This window comes from Amia ocellicauda, chromosome 7 (genome assembly GCF_036373705.1).
Source record: "Amia ocellicauda isolate fAmiCal2 chromosome 7, fAmiCal2.hap1, whole genome shotgun sequence".
Classification (NCBI taxonomy): domain Eukaryota; kingdom Metazoa; phylum Chordata; class Actinopteri; order Amiiformes; family Amiidae; genus Amia; species Amia ocellicauda.
The window spans coordinates 14,667,506-14,690,001 of record NC_089856.1 but is presented as its reverse complement, the minus strand read 5'-3'; the positions used below and the strand labels follow the sequence as shown (position 1 = coordinate 14,690,001).

Below are 22,496 nucleotides of genomic sequence, written 5' to 3'. Positions count from 1 at the left end.
CAACATATGAAGGTTTATCTGTCTTCTGATAATGAATGTGTGTGTGTGCGCGCACGCAGTGTTCAGCATGTGTTTGTGTGTGTGGGCGCAGTGTGTACCTTTGTGCATGTGCACCCTCTGGACCCAGGACATGGGGCAGGCCTTCATGACAGCATAGGGCACACTGACTGTGTGGATCCGGTTCATCACGCTCTGCAACACACACAGGCCCTCAGCACACTGTTCTCCTTCCTCCCTCTGTATCCCCCCTCCGTCTCTGTCTTCATCTCCACCTCTCTCTACCCCATCTCTTTCTCTCCTCGTCTTTCACTCCTCTCTCGGATAATTTATTCTTCTCAATGTCAAAATATTAATGAGCTTTACAAGGCATGTGTTTCCAAAAGCTTTTTTAGTTTTACACAACAGCATCCCCTCTCACTCCCTCTTTAACTCCCTCACTCTCCTGGAATCTAATCCTTTGCGAGGATTTTGCCAGCACACAAACCAAGTGTGCTTTAATCCTGAGTAGACAGACTGTGTACCCTAGAAACGCTCTCCCCATGCACCCCCCCTCACCGTCAGGACGCCGTGCCACAGACCCATGTCCTTCTTGAAGTCCAGGACGTTCACCAGCGTTTCTCCTGAAAAAACAAACAGACATCAATCAGTTACACTATTCTGTGACATCATCATGTGGCCAGCCTGCTAATTGCCAGAATGACTGAAGACTGACCTTCAGTATAGTTGCAGGCTTGTGTCAGGGCCTGGCAGTGGGTCAGCATAGCCAGTTTGGACACAGCTACGCCCATCACACTGCCCTCCTTGGTGGCTTTGTACTGCAGAGAACACAGGTCAGGTCAGCAGACACACAGATATAACACACTGATGAACGCACACAAACAGACACACACTGACTCACACATGTGCACACACATACACTGATGCAAGCACAGTCTTACATACATGCTCATATGCTAAACCAACATGCACACTCAAAACAATTACAAACATGATATACACTCACCTAAAGGATTATTAGGAACACCATACTAATACTGTGTTTGACCCCCTTTCGCCTTCAGAACTGCCTTAATTCTACGTGGCATTGATTCAACAAGGTACTGAAAGCATTCTTTAGAAATGTTGGCCCATATTGATAGGATAGCATCTTGCAGTTGATGGAGATTTGTGGGATGCACATCCAGGGCACGAAGCTCCCGTTCCACCACATCCCAAAGATGCTCTATTGGGTTGAGATCTGGTGACTGTGGGGGCCAGTTTAGTACAGTGAACTCATTGTCATGTTCAAGAAACCAATTTGAAATGATTCGACCTTTGTGACATGGTGCATTATCCTGCTGGAAATAGCCATCAGAGGATGGGTACATGGTGGTCATAAAGGGATGGACATGGTCAGAAACAATGCTCAGGTAGGCCGTGGCATTTAAACGATGCCCAATTGGCACTAAGGGGCCTAAAGTGTGCCAAGAAAACATCCCCCACACCATTACACCACCACCACCAGCCTGCACAGTGGTAACAAGGCATGATGGATCCATGTTCTCATTCTGTTTACGCCAAATTCTGACTCTACCCTCTGAATGTCTCAACAGAAATCGAGACTCATCAGACCAGGCAACATTTTTCCAGTCTTCAACTGTCCAATTTTGGTGAGCTTGTGCAAATTGTAGCCTCTTTTTCCTATTTGTAGTGGAGATGAGTGGTACCCGGTGGGGTCTTCTGCTGTTGTAGCCCATCCGCCTCAAGGTTGTACGTGTTGTGGCTTCACAAATGCTTTGCTGCATACCTTGGTTGTAACGAGTGGTTATTTCAGTCAAAGTTGCTCTTCTATCAGCTTGAATCAGTCGGCCCATTCTCCTCCGACCTCTAGCATCAACAAGGCATTTTCGCCCACAGGACTGTCGCATACTGGATGTTTTTCCCTTTTCACACCATTCTTTGTAAACCCTAGAACTGGTTGTGCGTGAAAATCCCAGTAACTGAGCAGATTGTGAAATACTCAGACCGGCCCGTCTGGCACCAACAACCATGCCACGCTCAAAATTGCTTAAATCACCTTTCTTTCCCATTCAGACATTCAGTTTGGAGTTCAGGAGATTGTCTTGACCAGGACCACCCCTAAATGCATTGAAGCAACTGCCATGTGATTGGTTGGTTAGATAATTGCATTAATGAGAAATTGAACAGGTGTTCCTAATAATCCTTTAGGTGAGTGTATATTACATAACACACGCACACACACACGCACTGATGCCAGGGCGCTGGGCTCACCTCAATGTAGGCCGGGTCAGTGTTGGCTGTGGGGATGTGGGGTTGCCAGTCCTTGGAGGGCTTGGTCAGGTATTTGGAGTCGGTCACCACCCACTTCAACCGTGGCCAGCCTGGGGGTGGGGGTAGTGGAGGGAGAGAGAAGTGTGTTAAAGACAACAATTTCAGCAAGACCTTTTGTCAGAAAAACTAAGAGTGCACAGTAGTGTGTAGAACTGTGCAGTTTATCAGTCAGTGTAGTGTGTCAGTCAGTCAGGAGGACCGGGTGGTACAGTGAGAGGGATCCTGACCTTTGAACTGCACGATCTCCCCGTTCGGTGTCTTGGGCAACCCCTTGAGACACACCTCGCTGGTCAGGGCCAGACTGACCCCACAGCTGCCCAGCAGGAAGCCAATCTGCTGTCCGCCCGTGTCCTGTGGACACAAGCACAGTCACAGAGGAATGCTGACCAACCCCCCCAGGATAGTCAACCTACCCCAACACAAACCCCCCACCACACCTCACCCTTTACCATGGGCCAGATACCCTGCACTCCCCAAATACCTGCCATATCCCCGCAGCCTCCTGCCTACCTTACGAGACAGTGGCACCTCTATGGGCACTGGCAACACTTCCGCCAACAGGCAGCCATAGAACGCCACCAGGAACATGCCAGGGTCACTGTTGGGGTACACCAGCGCCACCTGCAACACGACAGCACACAAAACGCTGTAAACATATTATCAATGTAAACATGCGGTAAACAAGCTGTAAACATCCAGTAAATACACTGTAAACATGCTGTAAGCAAACTGTCAAATGTAAACACCCGCCGTTAAACATGCTGTTAACATGCTAAACAGTGTATTAGTGTGGCAGAGTCTGTGTGTGCGTGGGCAACTGTGGTCTCTTACCCGGTCTCCAGGTTTGAGGACCTGCTCATTCTTGGTGCCCAGTTTGTTGAGAAGGGTGTAGGCCAGCTTCACAGCTCGGCTCCAGAGCTTCCCTGCAGAACAGCCAGCACAACCACATCAACTAGTGTGCCATACATACATAAATTACATATATATATCTATATATATATCATACACAAACGAACAAATATACATACAGGTCTCTGACCTCTCAACCTTGCCCTTTGCCCCTCACCCCAGTTGCTGTGGCACTCACCATAGCTCAGGGTGTAAAGTGGCTTGCCGGTGACATCCAGCGCGGTGAGGGCGAGACTCTTGGCCTGTGTAGTGCCCCAGCGCTGCAGCGCGGCCTGGAGGGCCGGTGGCCAGTTGCTGACCACGCCCAGTGGCTCCCCCTTCACCGGGATGATCTGCCGCCCCTCGGGCTTCGGCTGGTTGGGGTCGGGCTGCGGCACTGCAGGGGGGAGGGGTCAGTGCATTATCAAATGATGAGCAGTCATTTCGGTCTCAGGAAGTCTTCTCTGGGAATATCAGTGTACAAGCAGCTTCTCATGCCTATGCGTGTGCCTGTGCACGCATGTATTTATCTGTTAAGTACTTTGGGATTCTTTGGGATTAAAATAAACCCCACATAAATGCAACACAGAATCATCATTATTATGTATATCTGTATTATTATTATTAACATCATCTTAGTCGTTCTCATAGTGTATAGAGATGGTGCTGCTGGCCTCACTCACCCTCCACAATCTCCTCAAAGTCATCAACAAAGAATTCCTTGAGTGGTGGCCTCTTGGGTCTCTTTAGTGTGTTCAGCAGCTGCTGGATCTTAGTGGAGACCCTGCTGCTCACTGGGACACCTGCAGACAGAGCATCATGTCTGTCAGAACTGCATAAGACGCTTCAGTCACATACTGACATGCAGAGAGAGAGAGAGAGAGAGAGAGAGAGAGAGAGAGAGAAAGACAGAAAGACAGACAGATGGACAGACAGGTCTCACCATCCGCCGTGTCCATGATGCTGGCTCGGCTCTGGCCGCGGGTCATGCCCCTGACAGCAGCAGGGGGGGGCAGGTCAAAGCGTGGTGTCCTCTCCTGGGCGGAGGAGGAGGAGGTGACATCAGGGGGCACATTGCCACTCTCTACACACAGAGAAGACATGCACACAGAGACACACACAAAAAAGGGGATGAGCAGCATTAGACATTACTGTCATTAAGTTCAGGATTATCTGTATGAAAGTAAGACCAGAAAAATACAGTGACAAGGATCTGGGATTCCCAGGAGAGGCCCAGGGATGGCGCACCTACCTAAGCGTGTGTGGGCCAGCACATCAGCCAATGCAGCACCCTGGGAGCGGCCCTCCCCGTGGGACAGTGTGGAGGAGGCAGAGGAGGAGGTGGAGGAGCCTTGCAGGGAGTGGTTGATCCAGCAGTCAGAGGTCTGGAGCCCCTGGGACAGAGCCGCAGTCAGGGCCGCCCGTCTGCGGAGAGAGCCCTCGTCCTCGGAAGCTGAGGAGGTGTCTGAGAGAGAGAGGGAGGGGTGAGATTGTGTGTGTTTGAGAGAGTGAGCGGAAAGTGTATGTGTGTGTTGTGTGTGTGTGTGTGTGTGTGTATGTAGGGGTGGGGTGGGGTGGGGTGGGTGTAGTGTGTGTTGTTTGTACTGTGTGTACACACTGCTACACAGTGTGTGGGGGGTGTGGGGGGGTGGAGTGTATGTAGTGTGTGTACGCTGTTACAGTGTGTGTAGGGGGGACGGGAGGGTGGATTGTGTGTGTAGTTTGTGGTGTAGCACGCACCACCCACAGACACACACAAGCAAACACTCCTCACAAATCTATGCGTGTCTCACAGCCCCAGCAAGGTGGGAGGAGGGAGGGTGCACTGACCTGGGGGGGTGCAGGGGTCGATGGGGGACTGGGCGAGGGTGGAGCGTCTCTTGGTTGGCATGGGCAGAGCCATCTTTTGCTCCTTGTGCTTCGCCAGCGCGGCCTGGACTGCCTCTGTGTGGATATCTGAGAGAGAGAGGGGGGGAGAAAGGAGGAAGATAAGACAAATCATTATTGTCAGTGTGTGTATTAATTGTATTAATACTTGTCGACGATACGTAATCCCCCCCTGGTCATCACTTTGTCTGCAACACCCCCCTTTACTCTCCATTTCGGAACTCACCTGATCGATAGCGGTCATCCCTGGCACCGCCGGCACGGGAACGGTGGTGGCGCGGGGCGGCAGTGGGCTGTGGGCCAGCGCTGGGCCCCTGGTTCCGCTGGTCAGTCTGGAGGGACGGCTCCACTCCTGGGTAGACATAGGACACAGTCACACGACAGCACAAAGCACTAAGTTGGGGACAGGACACTCTGCCTGCCTCACCCACAAAACACAGCGTGTGTGAGTTCATGTCAGCAAGTGTACATGCATGTGAGAGTCAGTGCGTGTGTGAAAGTGAGAACAAGTGAGCATGTGCATGTGTGTAACGGGGCTCATAGTGCATATGAGCTCGTTACGGGTGACATAACCACTCTGTAAAATCAGTACAGTGATAAGTCTCCCATGTTGGGAGACTCTGCCTTTTCGCATAGCAGGCTTATCACTCTACTGGGTGGAGCCACTGCGGTGCAGAGCTCCAACTGCACCGGCTATATGTGCAGCAGTGAGGGATCAGACAAGAGGCTCAGACCCCAGATCCTGGTGCTCTCAGCCCCTCCACACTCACTCAAACACACCCCTGTAATATAATTGTCAGTGCTTTCCTCTCTCATCTGCTTATAGTGTGGTGTCCAAGGCAATGGGCAGTGCACTAGGAGCTTATTGGGCAGTGAGTCAGTCAGACATAGCACTCAGTGGCTCAGATCAACACACGAGCAGAAGAGTGGCACGACACACAAGACACCACAGCAGTCAAGACCAGCCACAGGAGGGACCATCCACAGTGAAGCGCCACAGCCCCACACACCTGGGCACAGAGACACAGGATGGTCTCACAAACGATAGAAAAAAAGAGAATGAAAAATAAATACATAAATCAAAATCACCTGTGTCCTAGATCTGTCAGAGACTGTGATTACTGCAAGGTCACCCTTCCCTCTCTCCCTCCCCCTTTCGCTCTCCCTCTCTCTGTGAGCAGAGAGTGCAGCATCAGGTGACTAGTCACTCGCCTCCATCTCCCAGCTCCCATCTGCTACCTGCTTCCTCCCCACAGCACAGAGGACATACCAGCTTGACCCACAGACCTGACACACCGCTAAGAGCATCCCAGCAAACAGAACACAGCCACAACCCAGGCCAGCCTGGCATACACTGACACACAAAGCAGACACTGTCCCTTGTGCTCCACACACTGGTGCACACATTCACTCTAATAGCACACTGACAGACAGCCCAAGACGGACACAAATCTGTAGACAGACACTACAGATTTTTTCACACGCAACAAAAGTTGTCAAATGCAGTAATTTAGCCTATACCTAGACATATACCCCCTCTCTCGCTCTCTCTCTCTCTCACACACACACACACACTAGGCACAGTACAAACACTACAACGCACATTTATAGCACAATTTGCAATACATTAAAAATTAAAATCAAATTACAGCTACAGATTAAAGGTGTGAGCCACAGCAATGACGGCAGAAGTGTTGTATGCGGAGCGGAGCTGTGCAGCGCGTCCCTCCCAAAGCCACGACAGAAACACAGCCAATGCACCGCACAGCCCGCTGACTGCGCCCTGCATGCATGCGCTATACAAGCAATGATGAACGGAATAATCATAATATTATTAATTATAACAAAACCGCAATATGTATGTGTGTGGGATCGCCCAACGATGCAAACTCACTCTGTCCCATCAAGACATCGCGGCACTGCTCCGCTCAGCGACGGCGCACGAAACATAATCGATGCCGTATAATAATAATAATAATAATAATAATAATAATGCAACTAAAACTACTTCGGCACAGCACTAATGGGTACAGACGCTCTATGCATCTCTCCTCCTCGTCCTCCTCTCTTCCTCCCTCTCCGCCCATACAGCGGCACAGCCTGATACACCCACACGCGTCTCTCCTCCTCTTCCTCTCCCACCTCCAGTCACAGCGCGAGTTATCGTTTAAAATGCGCATCTCGCGGTCTCTCGGGTCTGGTCCTTTGGGGTGTATTTTGCCGGTGGTGTTTAGCTCAGTTTGCCCTGTGCAGTCGCAGAGCATACGGACGCTGACGCTGCACTAATTGCCTTCCCCGGTTCAGTCTCCATTACTCCCTTGGCCAGGTAATCGATTATATTCGGCCAACTGAACTACACAGGCAAGATGCACCGACTGAGACTCCAAATTCAAACCAGCGGGGCGGCAATGATGGTGATAATAATGATAATAATAATAATAATAATAATGACATCTGTATTGTTAAGGCCATGATTGTTTTCTAACGAGAAATATAAATACACTACATAGCGAAAAGTAATTATTTTCGCGATTATAGAGACCAAACGTGACTTATCGACTGTTAATCATCTTCCGTCTAGAAAACGGCAATTGAAACTATCACAGCCCCGCCTCGGTGTGTGGAGAATGAAGAAGCAACACACAACTGTACTGTACACCTTTACACGACCCCTAGCTGAGCCCCCCCACCACCAGCACACCATCCCAACACCTTCTACACAACCACACATAGCCGCTGGGTCTGGTTACGGGTGTGGTTTAAAATGTCCAGTAGGCCTCATTAACACACAGACTCACACACGCCAGAAGAGACCTGCAGTGGCCAGGTGCAGTGCGACACTCAGTTCAGGGTGCAGAAAGGAACACACATAGCGCTTTTCCACCGACAAAGAGCCGCTGCTCGGCCTGGGAACCAGCTGATCTTTTTGGGAACCGGCCCGCTTTTCCACCAGTTTTGGAACCGAACGCTGACGTCACTGGATGTGGGCGTTCCCAAGCGTGGAGTAGAAGAGAAACACGGCAATAATAATCAGCACCGAGGCGACTGCGTCTCTAAAACCCTATTTAACATCACAATCAAACTCATTCAGCGTCTGCACACAGCACAGATACACTGTAAAAAAACACACACAAAAACGCGAGATCACACATGTAGCAGAAACGAAAATACAACTATACGAATATGCTAAGATAACTCAGCCTTTTATTTGTATTTATTTTTATTGATGCATTAAGGGCTTTACAACGATTTGCTATTTCAGACACTTTTACTGTATTGAAAAAAATACAAGTTAGAGTTAACATGCATTCGTCACCGCGCACACAGTTCACATTTTCATTCATTTTGTGGCGTATTTTTAATTTTATTCTTATTTAAAAAAACAATGACTGTAGGCTAGCTTATTGATTATGGATGCAGCTGTATTGGGAGGTGTTTGCGGTCGTGTCAGATCAATAAACTGTCAGACGATCTCAGGTGATGTTAATGGTTTGATGGGAAATTGTGCTTATTGATGAAGTCTGGGATGATGGTCCCAATCAACAAATCAATGTTGCATTGTCCCTGTTGTCAGACACGCAGCGATGCTCTTATGTGTTGAAAGTCGCCCTGGATAAGAGCGTCTGCTAACAAATACATAATAATAATAATAATAATCCATTGTCAGCACTGCTGGCGTGTGAGCCCAAAGCGCATCACTGTAACAGATCTTACTGTGTATTTGATCTTCTCTTACTGTACAATACGTATGTTTTGTGTAATTCGACCTAAGAAAATGAATTTATTCATAAATTCTTAATCATGCGCAAACCAACCCGGGACACATGACTCGTACGGGCGCTGGATTAAGAGTAACACCGGACCAGTTAATGACCAGTTAATTAACAAACAACATTTCTGGTCAATCTATATCGTCGCATTAACTCATCATAATATCGCTGTAACACGGCTTTACTGTCACTGAAGCTGCGCTCAGTCGTCTCTCATTGCTGCCATTTGCCAACTCCTAACTCTTTATTGACCTGGTGAGACCATATTGTTACTGTAGTGTCTCTCTCTGACAGACCGCTGTTGCTGCTGATTTCGCTCATTTCTAATCAAAACTCTCCTCACTGCTCGCGTCTCTGCTGGCATTTTAAACATGGCGGCTGCGCTCCAGCAAATCACTTTTTGCGGAGATGACTTAACCCCGCCCCCTGGCTCCTGACGTCACTGGTTCTTATGTTCCAGACCAGCAAGTTTTTGGTGCCAGAAAAAGTGGCTCCGTACCGGAACGGAGCCAGTTCTTTTTCGGTGGAAAAGCAAAAAATGGTTCCAAATTAGGCACCGGCTCCGAACTAGCACTGGCTCCTTGTAGGTGGAAAAGCACTAACAGAGAGACAGACAGAACAGTATACACTCACCTAAAGGATTATTAGGAACACCATACTAATACTGTGTTTGACCCCCTTTCGCCTTCAGAACTGCCTTAATTCTATGCGGCATTGATTCAACAAGGTGCTGAAAGCATTCTTTAGAAATGTTGGCCCATATTGATAGGATAGCATCTTGCAGTTGATGGAAATTTGTGGGATGCACATCCAGGGCACGAAGCTCCCGTTCCACCACATCCCAAAGATGCTCTATTGGGTTGAGATCTGGTGACTGTGGGGGCCAGTTTAGTACAGTGAACTCATTGTCATGTTCAAGAAACCAATTTGAAATGATTCGACCTTTGTGACATGATGCATTATCCTGCTGGAAGTAGCCATCAGAGGATGGGTACATGGTGGTCATAAAGGGATGGACATGGTCAGAAACAATGCTCAGGTAGGCCGTGGCATTTAAACGATGCCCAATTGGCACTAAGGGGCCTAAAGTGTGCCAAGAAAACATCCCCCACACCATTACACCACCACCAGCCTGCACAGTGGTAACAAGTCATGATGGATCCATGTTCTCATTCTGTTTACGCCAAATTCTGATTCTACCATTGAATGTCTCAACAGAAATCGAGACTCATCAGACCAGGCAACATTTTTCCAGTCTTCAACTGTCCAATTTTGGTGAGCTTGTGCAAATTGTAGCCTCTTTTTCCTATTTGTAGTGGAGATGAGTGGTACCCGGTGGGGTCTTCTGCTGTTGTAGCCCATCCGCCTCAAGGTTGTACGTGTTGTGGCTTCACAAATGCTTTGCTGCATACCTTGGTTGTAACGAGTGGTTATTTCAGTCAAAGTTGCTCTTCTATCAGCTTGAATCAGTCGGCCCATTCTCCTCCGACCTCTAGCATCAACAAGGCATTTTCGCCCACAGGACTGTCGCATACTGGATGTTTTTCCCTTTTCACACCATTCTTTGTAAACCCTAGAAATGGTTGTGCGTGAAAATCCCAGTAACTGAGCAGATTGTGAAATACTCAGACCGGCCCGTCTGGCACCAACAACCATGCCACGCTCAAAATTGCTTAAATCGCCTTTCTTTCCCATTCAGACATTCAGTTTGGAGTTCAGGAGATTGTCTTGACCAGGACCACACCCCTAAATGCATTGAAGCAACTGCCATGTGATTGGTTGGTTAGATAATTGCATTAATGAGAAATTGAACAGGTGTTCCTAATAATCCTTTAGGTGAGTGTATATACACACACACCTTTTTTGATTTTTCATTTACTTTCATTTACAAAATGCTTAAGCAAAACCTGAGCAAGGTGCTCATGCCATAAAGCTCGTTTTGAATCTGAATTTGAGACTAAAGAGACTGATGATTCATTACCCTTCAATCTGTAAACAAAGGTTCTAAACTTTGAAAATTTCCCAAGATTTCCTTTTTTTTTTTGCAGATCGATGTTTCTCAATGTATGACACTGTAGTCTATTCTTCCCTTCAGAAAATAACTTCTGTGTCACTTCTGACACTTCCTCCTACATTCACGATGCGTTTGCATACGAGTCAGACTGGGTAAGACATCAGCAAAAGTGTACTAATACTGATCAGCACGAGAGTAGTAGCAGTAGGGCAGTAGGGTTGCATAATTTTGGGAATAGTCATAGGTGGAAACTTTCTGTGGGAATTAATGGGAATATATAGGAATTAACTGGAATATATGGGAATTATCGGAAACAATAAGGAAATGTAGGGGTTATTTGCATAGGCTGTATTTATCATGTCATATGCAGACTGAAACAAACCTTTTACCTTATCATGAGCAGACTTAATTGCAAACCCTTCTAACAGAAAAAACTAAACTAAAAAATACCCTTTCAACATAAATCTTTAAATTGTAGCCTAAAGCAAAGTGTGTTTATATACAGCTGATGATTTAACAATTAGCATTGAAGGCAGTGACCATGTTTTACCTGAAATGACAACTGATGATACAAAAAAATAACTAGAAGTTGCATTCAACTTTAAAGGCTTCCAAGCTATATCAGTATGTTTCAGATTTTCACATGCCTTTGTAGGTGGGAAGTTTGTATGGCTGAAGCTGTGCATTTCTCTGTTAATGGTTTGTAGTTTTAAGCTTAAAGTTTGAATGCCTGTGTTATTCTAGGCCAGTGGTCTCCAACCCTGGTCCTGGAGAGCCCCAATCCACTTTGTTATAGGATACCCTAAATCACCAATTTCTAAATACTGTGAACATGTCAGTTATTAATGAGTTAAGCAACTACAATTTGCTAGTTTACTGAAATATCATATAAAATATATTCACCCCCGTAATCAAAACTTAGCTAAAAGCTTATAGTCCTTGGCTCAGACTGCAGTAGCGTGGCTCAATAGCTCTGCATTAGTGCAAGAGTCTGAGAATCAGCTCCATATGTGATGGAAGAGTGCACTGAGCTTGCAGAGGGGTGCAGTTCTACTGGATTCCCATTTAATGGGGATATTTTAACCAAAACATGCCACAAGACCTAGAATTGCCTAATTACGTGTATTCCCCCCCCAAAAAAGTTCCCAGGCTAAGCTTCCATGGAAAGTTTCCAACTTTTTGCAACCCTAGTTGGCAGCAACCTGCTCCCTTAATTCACAGCAGGAGAATTAATATCAAACTTATTTTTAATTGAAAGTGAAAGCCAACTTGCAGTTTTATGCAGAGAGAGCAGAGCTGTACTGGTTTCACACAAGCGTTTCCAAACGTGCTCTGTTCACTCTCAGTTTACTGAGCAAAAGGCCTGTCCAATTAATGCATAGGCCTACATACATACAATATGTACATATGTAAATACAGAAACACACAACCACAGTAGAAACAGCACACACCGGCACCACGGTGTGTCTCAGTGGATTGCACGGTCACAGTCAGTCTGCTGTGTGGAGTCGTTTGCAAAACAGGTCAGTGGAGCGATGACGAAAATGTGCCAAATTCACTCTCAAACAACCCAACACCACCCTTTCCAGGGGTCTCTGCAATCAGTTTGATCCGCAGCCTGCTGTAATGATGTCACTACCAGAGGTTACACATACAGCTGTAACCACACCGCACCGTGATCTGCACCAAACTGTGGGTGTGAAAAGCACCTTTAATTAGCTTTTGGTGATCTAAACTGCACAAACAACCAGTAACATCTACATATAATCCATGCAACATTGTCTGTCAATATTGGTTACATTTTTAAATGTATAATTCCCTGAATGTGTTGTTTTCTGTCACCCTGTTCCTGCACACTGGCCATGTGTGGCAACACTGAAGTGTCTCAGTCATGCCAATTAAGCTCATTTGAATTTGAAAACTTGTGGCTGATCAGGGAGGTGACTCGTGAAAGATTTCTAAATGTTTACATAAACAGAAGTCTTTAAAAGATTTAATAGAAAATAGAAAAAAAATACAAACTTCCAATAATCAGTTGTGAAGCAGGTGCATTTCCACAGTGCAACCACCAGGGGTTAGCAACACCCTGTAAAAACATCTCCCACTTTGCCAACCTGGTGATCCACACTAATCCCAGCTGATTAGGCGGAATTGAAACAGGATCTCTCTGTTCAGGGTTCTTCGCTGGGGGTTACTGATCTCTCCACTGACCCCTCTCTCTCCCTCTCAGTTCAATTAAACTGTGCTTTACTGGCATGACCATCGTAAGCAATATTTCAAAAGCAATAATAAATCATAATAAATATTGGTAAACACAGGCAGGAGAAGAAAAAAAAAAAGTGTATATACAGCAGGGAAAGCATAAGACAGTAGGAATAATCTCAGCAGCCATAGACAGCAAACAGGGGAGTGACTGATAATGATACAGAGGAGAAAGAAACTGATGCATACAAATAGTAATATTAATACATTAATAAATACAACAGTTAGATAATATTTAAAGAAGGAAATGTATATAAGAAAGCATACACACCTAGTCAGACTGTACCTGTAATTTAGTTGTTATTCCCCTGTGTGGCTCAGTTTTCCTGTAAAATGTCACTTTATATATAGTTTTCATCGTACAACTTGCTTTTACATTGCTAGTACTCCTGTTGCTTATATTGATTTCACATATGTCCCCTTCCCCTGAGCTCTTAAATATGACTTTACATCTTGTCTGCAATTATTAGCTTACAATCTAAGACGTAGGACTTGTATAAACTGTATATTTTAACTGTGCGGAGCACTGCCTCTCTGTCCCTCAGCCTGAGACACAGCGTCACACATTGGGCTGCCAGATGGGCTGTGTCTCCTGCACCCAAGAGGAGTTTCATGTTTTCAGAATTGTTTATATCAGGGAAATGAGGAAGGGAGTTTTTTATATTTAGTACAGTTCAGGAGAAAGTGCATCTAGGGATCGACCTAGGGCTGGCGATATGACTTTAAAATAATCTCAATATTTTTATAAGTTTGCGCGATACACGATATATAACGATATTTCTTGTTTGTATCCAATCAAGCTATAAAATAAGACCAAAGACATTCAAACTACAAGTATTTAGTTAATGATTAAATATGCAAAACTAACAAATACCACATGCAGGATGTCATGGTAAATATATGCAGAATGCAACACATTACAGCGCAAGTGTTATATGATCACTATTACGTGTGTTATGGTTTTATTCGCTATATATACATATATATACACACACACACATATATACAAAGTATGATTTACTGTCACATAACAACAATAGCACAAGTAATAGTAATCACGCAACACATGCGCTGTAAAATTGTATAAATTCAGGTAGATTTATGACATTCGGGTTTATAGTGGCGCATTTAACATCTGCTCAGCAGGTGCATTTCTTCTCTGACTGTCGCGTTTCCATATTACTTACCGGTATAGCAAGTGTTAATACAAAATTGTTATAATAATAATAATAATAATAATAATAATAATAATAATAATAATAATAATAAAAACTGTATTACTTCAACATCTTAATAAAAAGAAAACGAAACTTTCTGCATCTGTTTGCATTGCTTTCCAATTTATTAAAATGCAAACAAACTTTATTATTCTTTAATTTTAATTTTAATCTAAATTAGTGTGGGTGGGGGGTGCGATCGCGTATTGTCTGGGGTGCTTGCAGATCGAGTTTAGCCGGGCGACGAGAGCGGGGAACAACGTGTGCGCTTGTGCATTAAAGTATCTTTTGGTTATTCTGTGTCAAGTTCACTCTCCTCCATGTCTGTCTGTGTTTCTGAAAACACATTTCTTGCCTGTATTCAGCACGTGTGGAAGAACCGGGAAGAACGCAAACCATCGTCCAAATAACGAAAAATATTGCCGTAATATTGAGCATAAAATGAAATGATAGATGTTTTTCTATCATCACACGATATATATCGTCATATCGCACAGCCCAGATCGCATTCCTCAGAAAAGTTTCTGCATCTAGTCCGGCTCAATGTCCTGCCCGCAGTGTGATCGGATTGGTTATAGCTCACAAGTAAATAGCTAATCGACACTGTATGCCGAATTTGTGAGAGAGACGTGGGAAAAGGGAAAGCAGAGATATGCCTGGCTTAGACGAGAGACTGATTTCTCGAAGGTAAGAATGCTGAAGTTGCAATGAACATCACAATAATCTATGCTGAAGTTGCAACAAACATTACAATCATTGTTAACTATTGCTATGAAGACAATACCCAGTAAATGTTTTTGTGGACGAATATAAAATACCCCGTTTCCACTAGCAACGTTTTAGCTGCACCTCAGCGTGGCCGTGCCGTGCCGGGGGGTTTCCACTACACTCCAAAAAACTTAGGGTTATTTATTTTACCCAATAGCTGGGTTAAACATATTGGGTCATTCTGTTGGGTTATTCCTATCATTTATTACGTTGTTTCTATAATAATGCACCCAGTTGGGTTAAAACTGGTCTCGCAAGGACATTTTAAATTTCAACGGTCAACCAGTGCCACTGCCAACAGAAGATACAGAGGAAAGTTAATAATATTACGTTATATTTTAACGCTTTTCGTTTTCTTTAACAACATACAATAATAGCGGATTAATTAAATAATTAAATGTCCCCTTCCAAGTAATTTTGGGTCTGCTGTATTGCTGCTCACTTGGCTACCGACACCAACACTTGCTATAAAGCCAGCCTATTTTAAACTGTGGCGTAGAAACTATGAATTGGGATGCTCCCCTCACTTTCTGTGTTTGTCCCGACACTTGTTTGGAAATCATACATAATATTTAATAGTACAGTGTTTGATATTTAGTCACAGTCACTGGTTACAGGTGATGTTCACAGCTATTGTGAGAACAAAAAAAGAAATTGACATTGGTTGTAAACTGTTGTGTGAACGGGACAGTTTGTCACACCTGTTATTAAATATTTAAAATGCTAGCAGAGACGCGAGCAATGAGGAGAGTTTTGATTAAAAATGAGTGAAATCAGCAGCAAACAGCGGTCTGTCGAGGAGAGAGACACTTTAGTAACAATATGGGCTCACCAGGTCAATAACTAGTTAGGAGTTGGCAAATTACAGCAATGAGAGACGACTGAGCTCACCTTCCGTGAAAGGAAAGACGTGTTACATCGATATTATGATGATGAGAGTTAATGCGACGATATAGATTGGATAGAAATGTTGTTTGTTAATGAACTGGTCATGAACTGGTCCTTACGGGCAGCTTCTTCCGCCACTGGCAGAAGTGTGACGCCGAATCCAGCGCCCCTACGAGTCATGTGTCCCGGGTTGGTTTGCGCATGATTAATAATTTATGAATAAATTCATTTTATTAGCACAGGGCGAATTACAGAAAACATACATTTTACAGTAAGAGAAGATCAAATACACAATAAGCGCTGTTACAGTGATGCGCTTTGCGAGCGATCACACGCCAGCAGAGTGCTGACAATAAATATTATTATTAGTAGTAGTATTTATGTATTTGTTAGCAGACGCCCTTATCCAGGGCAACTTTCAAAACATAAGAGCATTGCTGCGTGTCTGGCAACAGGGACAATGAAACAGTGATTTGGGACCATCATCCCAGACTTCATCAATAAGAATAATTTCCCATCAAACCATTAACATCACCTGAGATCGTCCGACAGTTTATTGATCTGACACGACCGCAAACACCCCCCAATACAGCTGCATCCATAATCAATAGGCTAGCCTACAGTCATTGTTTTTTTAAATAAGAATAAAATTAAAAATACGCTACAAAATGAATGAAAATGTATCCACTCATACAAATTATATTCAAAATGAACTATATGCGCGGTGACGAATGCATGTTAACTCTATCTTGTATTTTATTCAATACAGTAAAAGTGTCTGAAATAGCGAATCGATTTAAATATCTTAATGCATAAATACAAATAAATAAAAATAAAAGGCTGAGTTATCTTTGCATATTCGTATAGTTGTATTTTCGTTTCTGCTTGTCTACATGTGTTCTCACGTTTCTTGTTTTGTTTTTACAATGCATCTGTGCTGTGTGTAAACGCTGAATGAGTTTAATTTTGATACAGTGTCCACAGAGCCTGTTCTCTCTGGGCAGCCAGGTCTGCCTGCGTGTGGTCACCCTGAGCCTGTACTTGGTTGGTATCTTTGACAGTGAAGAAAACAACAGATGTTTTGCATTTTGGGGATGTTTGTAATATACCGTACTTTGTCAAAATCAATCTACAGAAACGTTGATCGTCTCGAAGCAAAAACTAAACTCTGAAGTGATGGGGTAAGTATGATTTATGCGTCACCTCTGAGAGATTGTGATTTTATAAGCACTGCTACCGCTCCTCTGCTTCCTCGAAAAGCCATCTGCGATCCACACTGTAACCTGATTGCATTTACTGATGGGTGCAATAAAGCTGAGGCTTCCAATAGGCAAGGAATTATGGATTACATTGAGTGATGCAGCAGACTGACAGAGCGAGATGGGCAGACGGAGCCTCACCTGCAGTCTGGGGGATGTAGGGGGCGAGCAGCTTGGCTCTCTTCTTCTCGTAGCCCTTCTGTGTGATGTCACCTGCAGCACGAGAGGAAAAGCGTGGGTCAGCACAGGGAACACAGCACCCCCTCCCTGCAGGCTAATCGCACTGTACCCACCCGGTGTTAACGCCATTCAAACAGCTATTCCTTCTCCAGGCAGAACAGCATAAGTCAAGCTTATTACACAATATTTAATTGAATGAATGAAGATGGTTTCACCCACAGAGCCAACAACAAAAAAGGGGGAAACAGAAGACAAACAAAAACTAAACCACAAAAAACACCAGAGAACGAGAACCAGAGCACAGCTTCTGCAGACAGAGTTCACATGTCCATCTCATGCGTGCGTGCGTGTGAAATGGCTCTCTTTTCTCTCTCTCCCTATCTCTCTCCCTCCCATTTTGTCTCTGTCTCTCTCTTTCCCTCTCTCCCATTCTCTCCGTCTTTGCATGCGTGTGAAATAGCTCCTCTCTCTCTCCCATTGTCTGTCTCTCCCCCATTCCGTGTCTGTCTCTCTCTCTCTCACTTTTTTCATGACACTCTCTCTCCATCTTGCATTCTCATGGTCTCTCACCCCCTACCCCTCACCCCCCACCACTGTCTCACATGCTCTACCCGTTATTCTCTCTCTCTCTCTGCATTATGCCAGGCTTAGAGCAACCAATCACCACAACCCACACAGACTATTGCAGTTAATTTCACAGGCCACTCAACCCCCCATTCCCCACCGTCCAGCCCCTGCAGAGTGAGGATTGTGAGAATGGGGTCACTACAGGTCACAGTTGCCATCGCCATGGCACTAGCAGGCCCGGGCACAGTAGTGGCCGGAACACCAGATACTGTGGGCACAGCGTTGGCTCAGCATCTGTACCATGCCCAGCTCCACAGCGGGAACACAGCTGCCCCTTCCACTGGGCACAGAGGCCAACACTGCACATTTTGTCCCCACATCAACGGTGACCCTCACCCTCTCACCCAGTTTCGGCTATAGTTCCAGTTTCTCTCCTCAGCTAAAAGTGAGGAATGCATAGCTGCTCCTCGTACGTGTGTGAGAGAAAGAGTGAGAGAGTAAGGTACCCTGGGCATCCTGTGCCAACAATGCCAGACTATTACAGGGCCTGCCAGGGGTGACTGGTTAATGGCCACAGAGGATTGTCTGTGGTGCTGGGGACCAGACTCGCACTGGCACTGCCAGGAGGAATCAGGGCCCTGTGTGTGTGTGAGAGAGAGAGACTGAGTGAGCATGTGTGTGACTGAGTGAGCGTGTGTGCATAAATGTGTGTGACTGAGTGAGCGTGTGTGCGTGAAGTGCATATCTCTATAGCTGGACAGGATCTGATCTGGCCACACCCTGACAGGCCTGCCAAACACTGACAGAATGCTGGGAGTGGGGGAGTTCCACAGGGTCCTGCCGAATATTCTACAGTGACATTGCCGAGGAATCCACAGGCCACATTTGGAGCCAATCCCAGAATACTGCACTCAGGACAGAGAGAGTGTGCGTGTTCGAGATGGTACAAGGTAGCATGTGTGCAAGGATGCATGTGCGTTTAATCAGTCTGTTGAGAGAAAATCGTAAATTGGAATGTATAAGCTAATGACTGACTCCAGTCTCTGTCTATACATCTGGGCACAAAGGGCAGTACAGCCTATAATAAAACAGATGAACAGGCTACTTAAAACACATAATTTATCCCTACAGCCCCTCCCCTCCTGACACAACACAGATCTGCGCACAGCTGTGCACACGTGTAACACTGAACACCAGGGAATGAATGAAAAAACAGGTAGAGCAGCCCTAAGATCTACTGAATGATGGAGGAGGGCTTAGTGAGTGAGTATGTGTGAAGGGTGTTTTACTGGCACTCCCTGCCCCCTCGATTCCCACAGCCCGCCCAACTGCTTGGGCCGAGGAGGGAGGAGCAGCAGCCTGGGGGGGCAAGCACAATCAGACGCACCTGAGCAGAAAAAACACACTCACAAAGACACAGAGTAACGCACACAATCACACTCGCAGAAACGCAGAAAACCTCAAAAACTCACAAAATTATATATACACACAGCTCTCTCTCTCTCTCTCTCTCTGTGTCATTCCTCCCAGCCAGTGAGTCGGTTCTGCAGATTTCTGTGCAGCCTCAGGTACACCTGCGTAACCCTTACGCAGATGAACACACCCAAACCCAGCGCAGCCCAGGAAATGGCACTGCAGCAGACAATTCTACTGCACAGTGCACTGCACCACACACAACACAGAGCAGCACAGTACAGTCCAGCACCGGTTTAAAACCCCACTGTGCCACACTACACCTGCCCCTGCGAACACCTGGCATAGCTCTCTCTCGGTCACTCCCTCTCTCTCAATTTGTCTGCATGTCTTTGTCTCTTTCACTCTCTCAGTCTCTCGCTCCCTTAAATAGGGAGAAGACCAATCTGGCCCATAACACAAAACACTGCCCCCACAGTGCATTCTGGGAGGGTGGGGAAGCTAGAGAGCAGCACTGTGACTTGATCCCCCTGCGCTGGCCCACAGTAGGATGCACTAGTTTCCACAGAACTGCCCCCTCAGGGGGAAGCTCCCAGTCTCAGTATGACTTCATTTACAACAGCGGGAGCATTCTCTCACGCCCTGGCTGTGCATGGCTCAGTGTGGTTGCAGACACTGAACACAGTGAGCCCAGGGACACATACACACACAGAGCCTCACTTTGGAAGTTAAAACAAGTGTCTTCTGTGTCATTGTGTGTGTTAAGTGATTTCCTGTTCTGTGCAACACACAGACGTGCAGCAATGCCCCACAAAGCACTTTCACTGCAAACTGTCTGACTCCTAAATGCACACAACAGGCTAGGGGCAGGACCAGGTCTCTAAAAATGTACAGTATACTGCAGTTTCCTTTCCGGTGTGTGGCCTACACAGTGCCTTTATTGTGCGCTAATAGCACGCTCGTCTGTGCTTTGTTTTCACTGCTGTGTTAATCCTGTTAACGTCAAGATGAACTTGCACATTCTTTTGGATATCGATGAGCAAACAATATCACACTTCAGCACCGTACTGTCGAAGAGCAGAGAGAGTGGGCATCGTGAGCAACACGAACACCATGAAACATTACCACTGCCACTTTAGAGCAGAATACAAGGAAATTTATTTACAATAATTTATTTGGTTTTTGATCAACTTATGAATTTAATGCATACACACATCATTTGAGCTTGACAGCATAGGCTCGGTACAAAGCTGAACCATACTGATACTCATCTTGTGAGGCAAGGAGACTGCTGTAGATTTGCACAGGGAGACAACTTTACTCTGAAAAATATATTACAAATCTGTCATACAGACTGCATTACTTTACACGACAATGAATGTCAACATTTAACTTTTTTGCAGGTCTGGGTGCTTGTTCTTCAAACACAGGAGATCTCGAATGCTGTTCAGAGATGTTCGCTGACTGCAGAACCACAGGGCCGCAGGGTGCAGACGTCCAGCTTCCGTCCCCGTTTGCTCTGTAGTTCTTTAAAGTGAATTCAGCCCCTGTTGGTATTCTTGACTTGTCGTTCATAATGTTTCGTGGGAAGCTTCCTATCCCCATTCCAAAAAGGTGCAAACATGAAATGATCAGTAAAACTTGCTGAGACCTCCAGTTGTGTCACATTTTGTGACGTATCGGCTTGCTTACAACACACTGGTTTACACAAAAACCAACAGGATAACCAAGAGGTGGGGTATACTGGAAACACTTGTGTAATTGATTTTATTAAAAAAAGACTATGAAAATAATATGCATAATACATGTTTTGTGCAATGACTCTAGTCAAGTCACTGGCTCCAGTCATTACTCCTCTGACATGACACACAGGGAGTCAGGGACTATAATGCATAATGACACAGTGGCAAATTTTTTGTATTTAACCAGAGAAATCACATTGAAATTTACATCTCTTTCACAAGTGAGCCCTGAACAAAAAGGCAGTAAACACCAAGTTACACCAACATAAAAAACGTTTCACGTTAGCAAACAGTGCCTTGTTCAGGTTCTGATGTTGGGTGTCACAAGTCCAACGGCTTATTGTGTATCACTTAGCCTATATTTATGAACTGTGCCCTTACAGGAGTTCTCTCTCTTTCACCTATTGTCTTCCTCTCTCTATCTCCCTCATCTCTCTGCCTGGCTCTTTTCTGATGTTTCCTCCTTCCTCTCTAAACTCTCCTCTGGTAATAGAAAATACCCAACACTAAGCACAACCAGGAGGACAATTCATACAGCTATACATGACAGGCAAGGTGTCCACTGAACAATCACACAGATTCAGTCCTTAATAAAGATGGGATAATATCTATATAAAATTAATCAGTGAAAATTAATACTGCTTTAATAATGCCAGTGTTATCCATATAAGAAAATAAAAGTCTCTCTCAAATCTAAGCTTATTAATAATGTGTAAAAAGGCCATCTCTTGTTAACCCCACGCCTACTTCCACACATTAGTACTGGCAATTTAGTAAACCTTGCAGCCTTGGTAAACTAAACCTAAAATGCACAATTTTCTGCACTGAACTAAGCACATGAAATTATAATTTCACCACACTATTAGATGTTATTACACCAAAAATGTTTCATGAGAGCCTTCATGTACACTTGGCATTATTTGGTTACCTTGCTTAAATCAGGTTGATATTAAACCAATATAAATCAATCTTGCACTCAGTCAAAATTAGTGAACACCAGTACACAGTAACTTCAGTTTGAATTAAAGCTTTAGTGACAATTGTTTTAAACATGCAAAACGTAAAAAAATACATCAATACTTTTATTTATTGAACTTCCATGTACATTCAACGAGCAAATGTAAAATAGAGCATAACATAAAGTTCTATTGAGTCAATCCATGTATATTCAGTATGCTCACTTACTGTCAAAACATCATCATGTTTATTCACTTCAAAACAGTATAAGTTCCTATATCCTTAACCTAGTAAACGGTGACGGTCTTTATGTTATGGAACCTCCCTCTATAAATACTTTGCATTAGTATCTG

At 45.0% G+C, this 22,496-nt stretch overlaps 1 protein-coding gene across 3 annotated transcripts in view; it reads right to left on the bottom strand.

Moving 5' to 3' along the window:
• The window catches only part of LOC136752920 (disco-interacting protein 2 homolog B-A), a 53,738-nt gene that overhangs the window by 15,252 nt on the left and 15,990 nt on the right, over positions 1 to 22,496 (bottom strand). For 2 of the 3 annotated variants that reach the window (XM_066708640.1, XM_066708641.1), the window contains exons 2-15: positions 17,426 to 17,497; positions 5,333 to 5,458; positions 5,050 to 5,175; positions 4,472 to 4,684; positions 4,163 to 4,303; positions 3,903 to 4,022; positions 3,419 to 3,616; positions 3,163 to 3,254; positions 2,842 to 2,952; positions 2,559 to 2,682; positions 2,272 to 2,381; positions 713 to 815; positions 556 to 620; positions 99 to 192 (exon numbers count right to left, since the gene is read on the bottom strand). In XM_066708640.1, the coding sequence (XP_066564737.1) occupies positions 99 to 192; positions 556 to 620; positions 713 to 815; positions 2,272 to 2,381; positions 2,559 to 2,682; positions 2,842 to 2,952; positions 3,163 to 3,254; positions 3,419 to 3,616; positions 3,903 to 4,022; positions 4,163 to 4,303; positions 4,472 to 4,684; positions 5,050 to 5,175; positions 5,333 to 5,458; positions 17,426 to 17,497 (1,695 nt within the window). Of the gene's footprint in view, positions 1 to 98; positions 193 to 555; positions 621 to 712; positions 816 to 2,271; positions 2,382 to 2,558; positions 2,683 to 2,841; positions 2,953 to 3,162; positions 3,255 to 3,418; positions 3,617 to 3,902; positions 4,023 to 4,162; positions 4,304 to 4,471; positions 4,685 to 5,049; positions 5,176 to 5,332; positions 5,459 to 7,000; positions 7,198 to 17,425; positions 17,498 to 22,496 lie in introns of those variants that run through there. The other variant, XM_066708642.1, reaches the window with a different exon arrangement.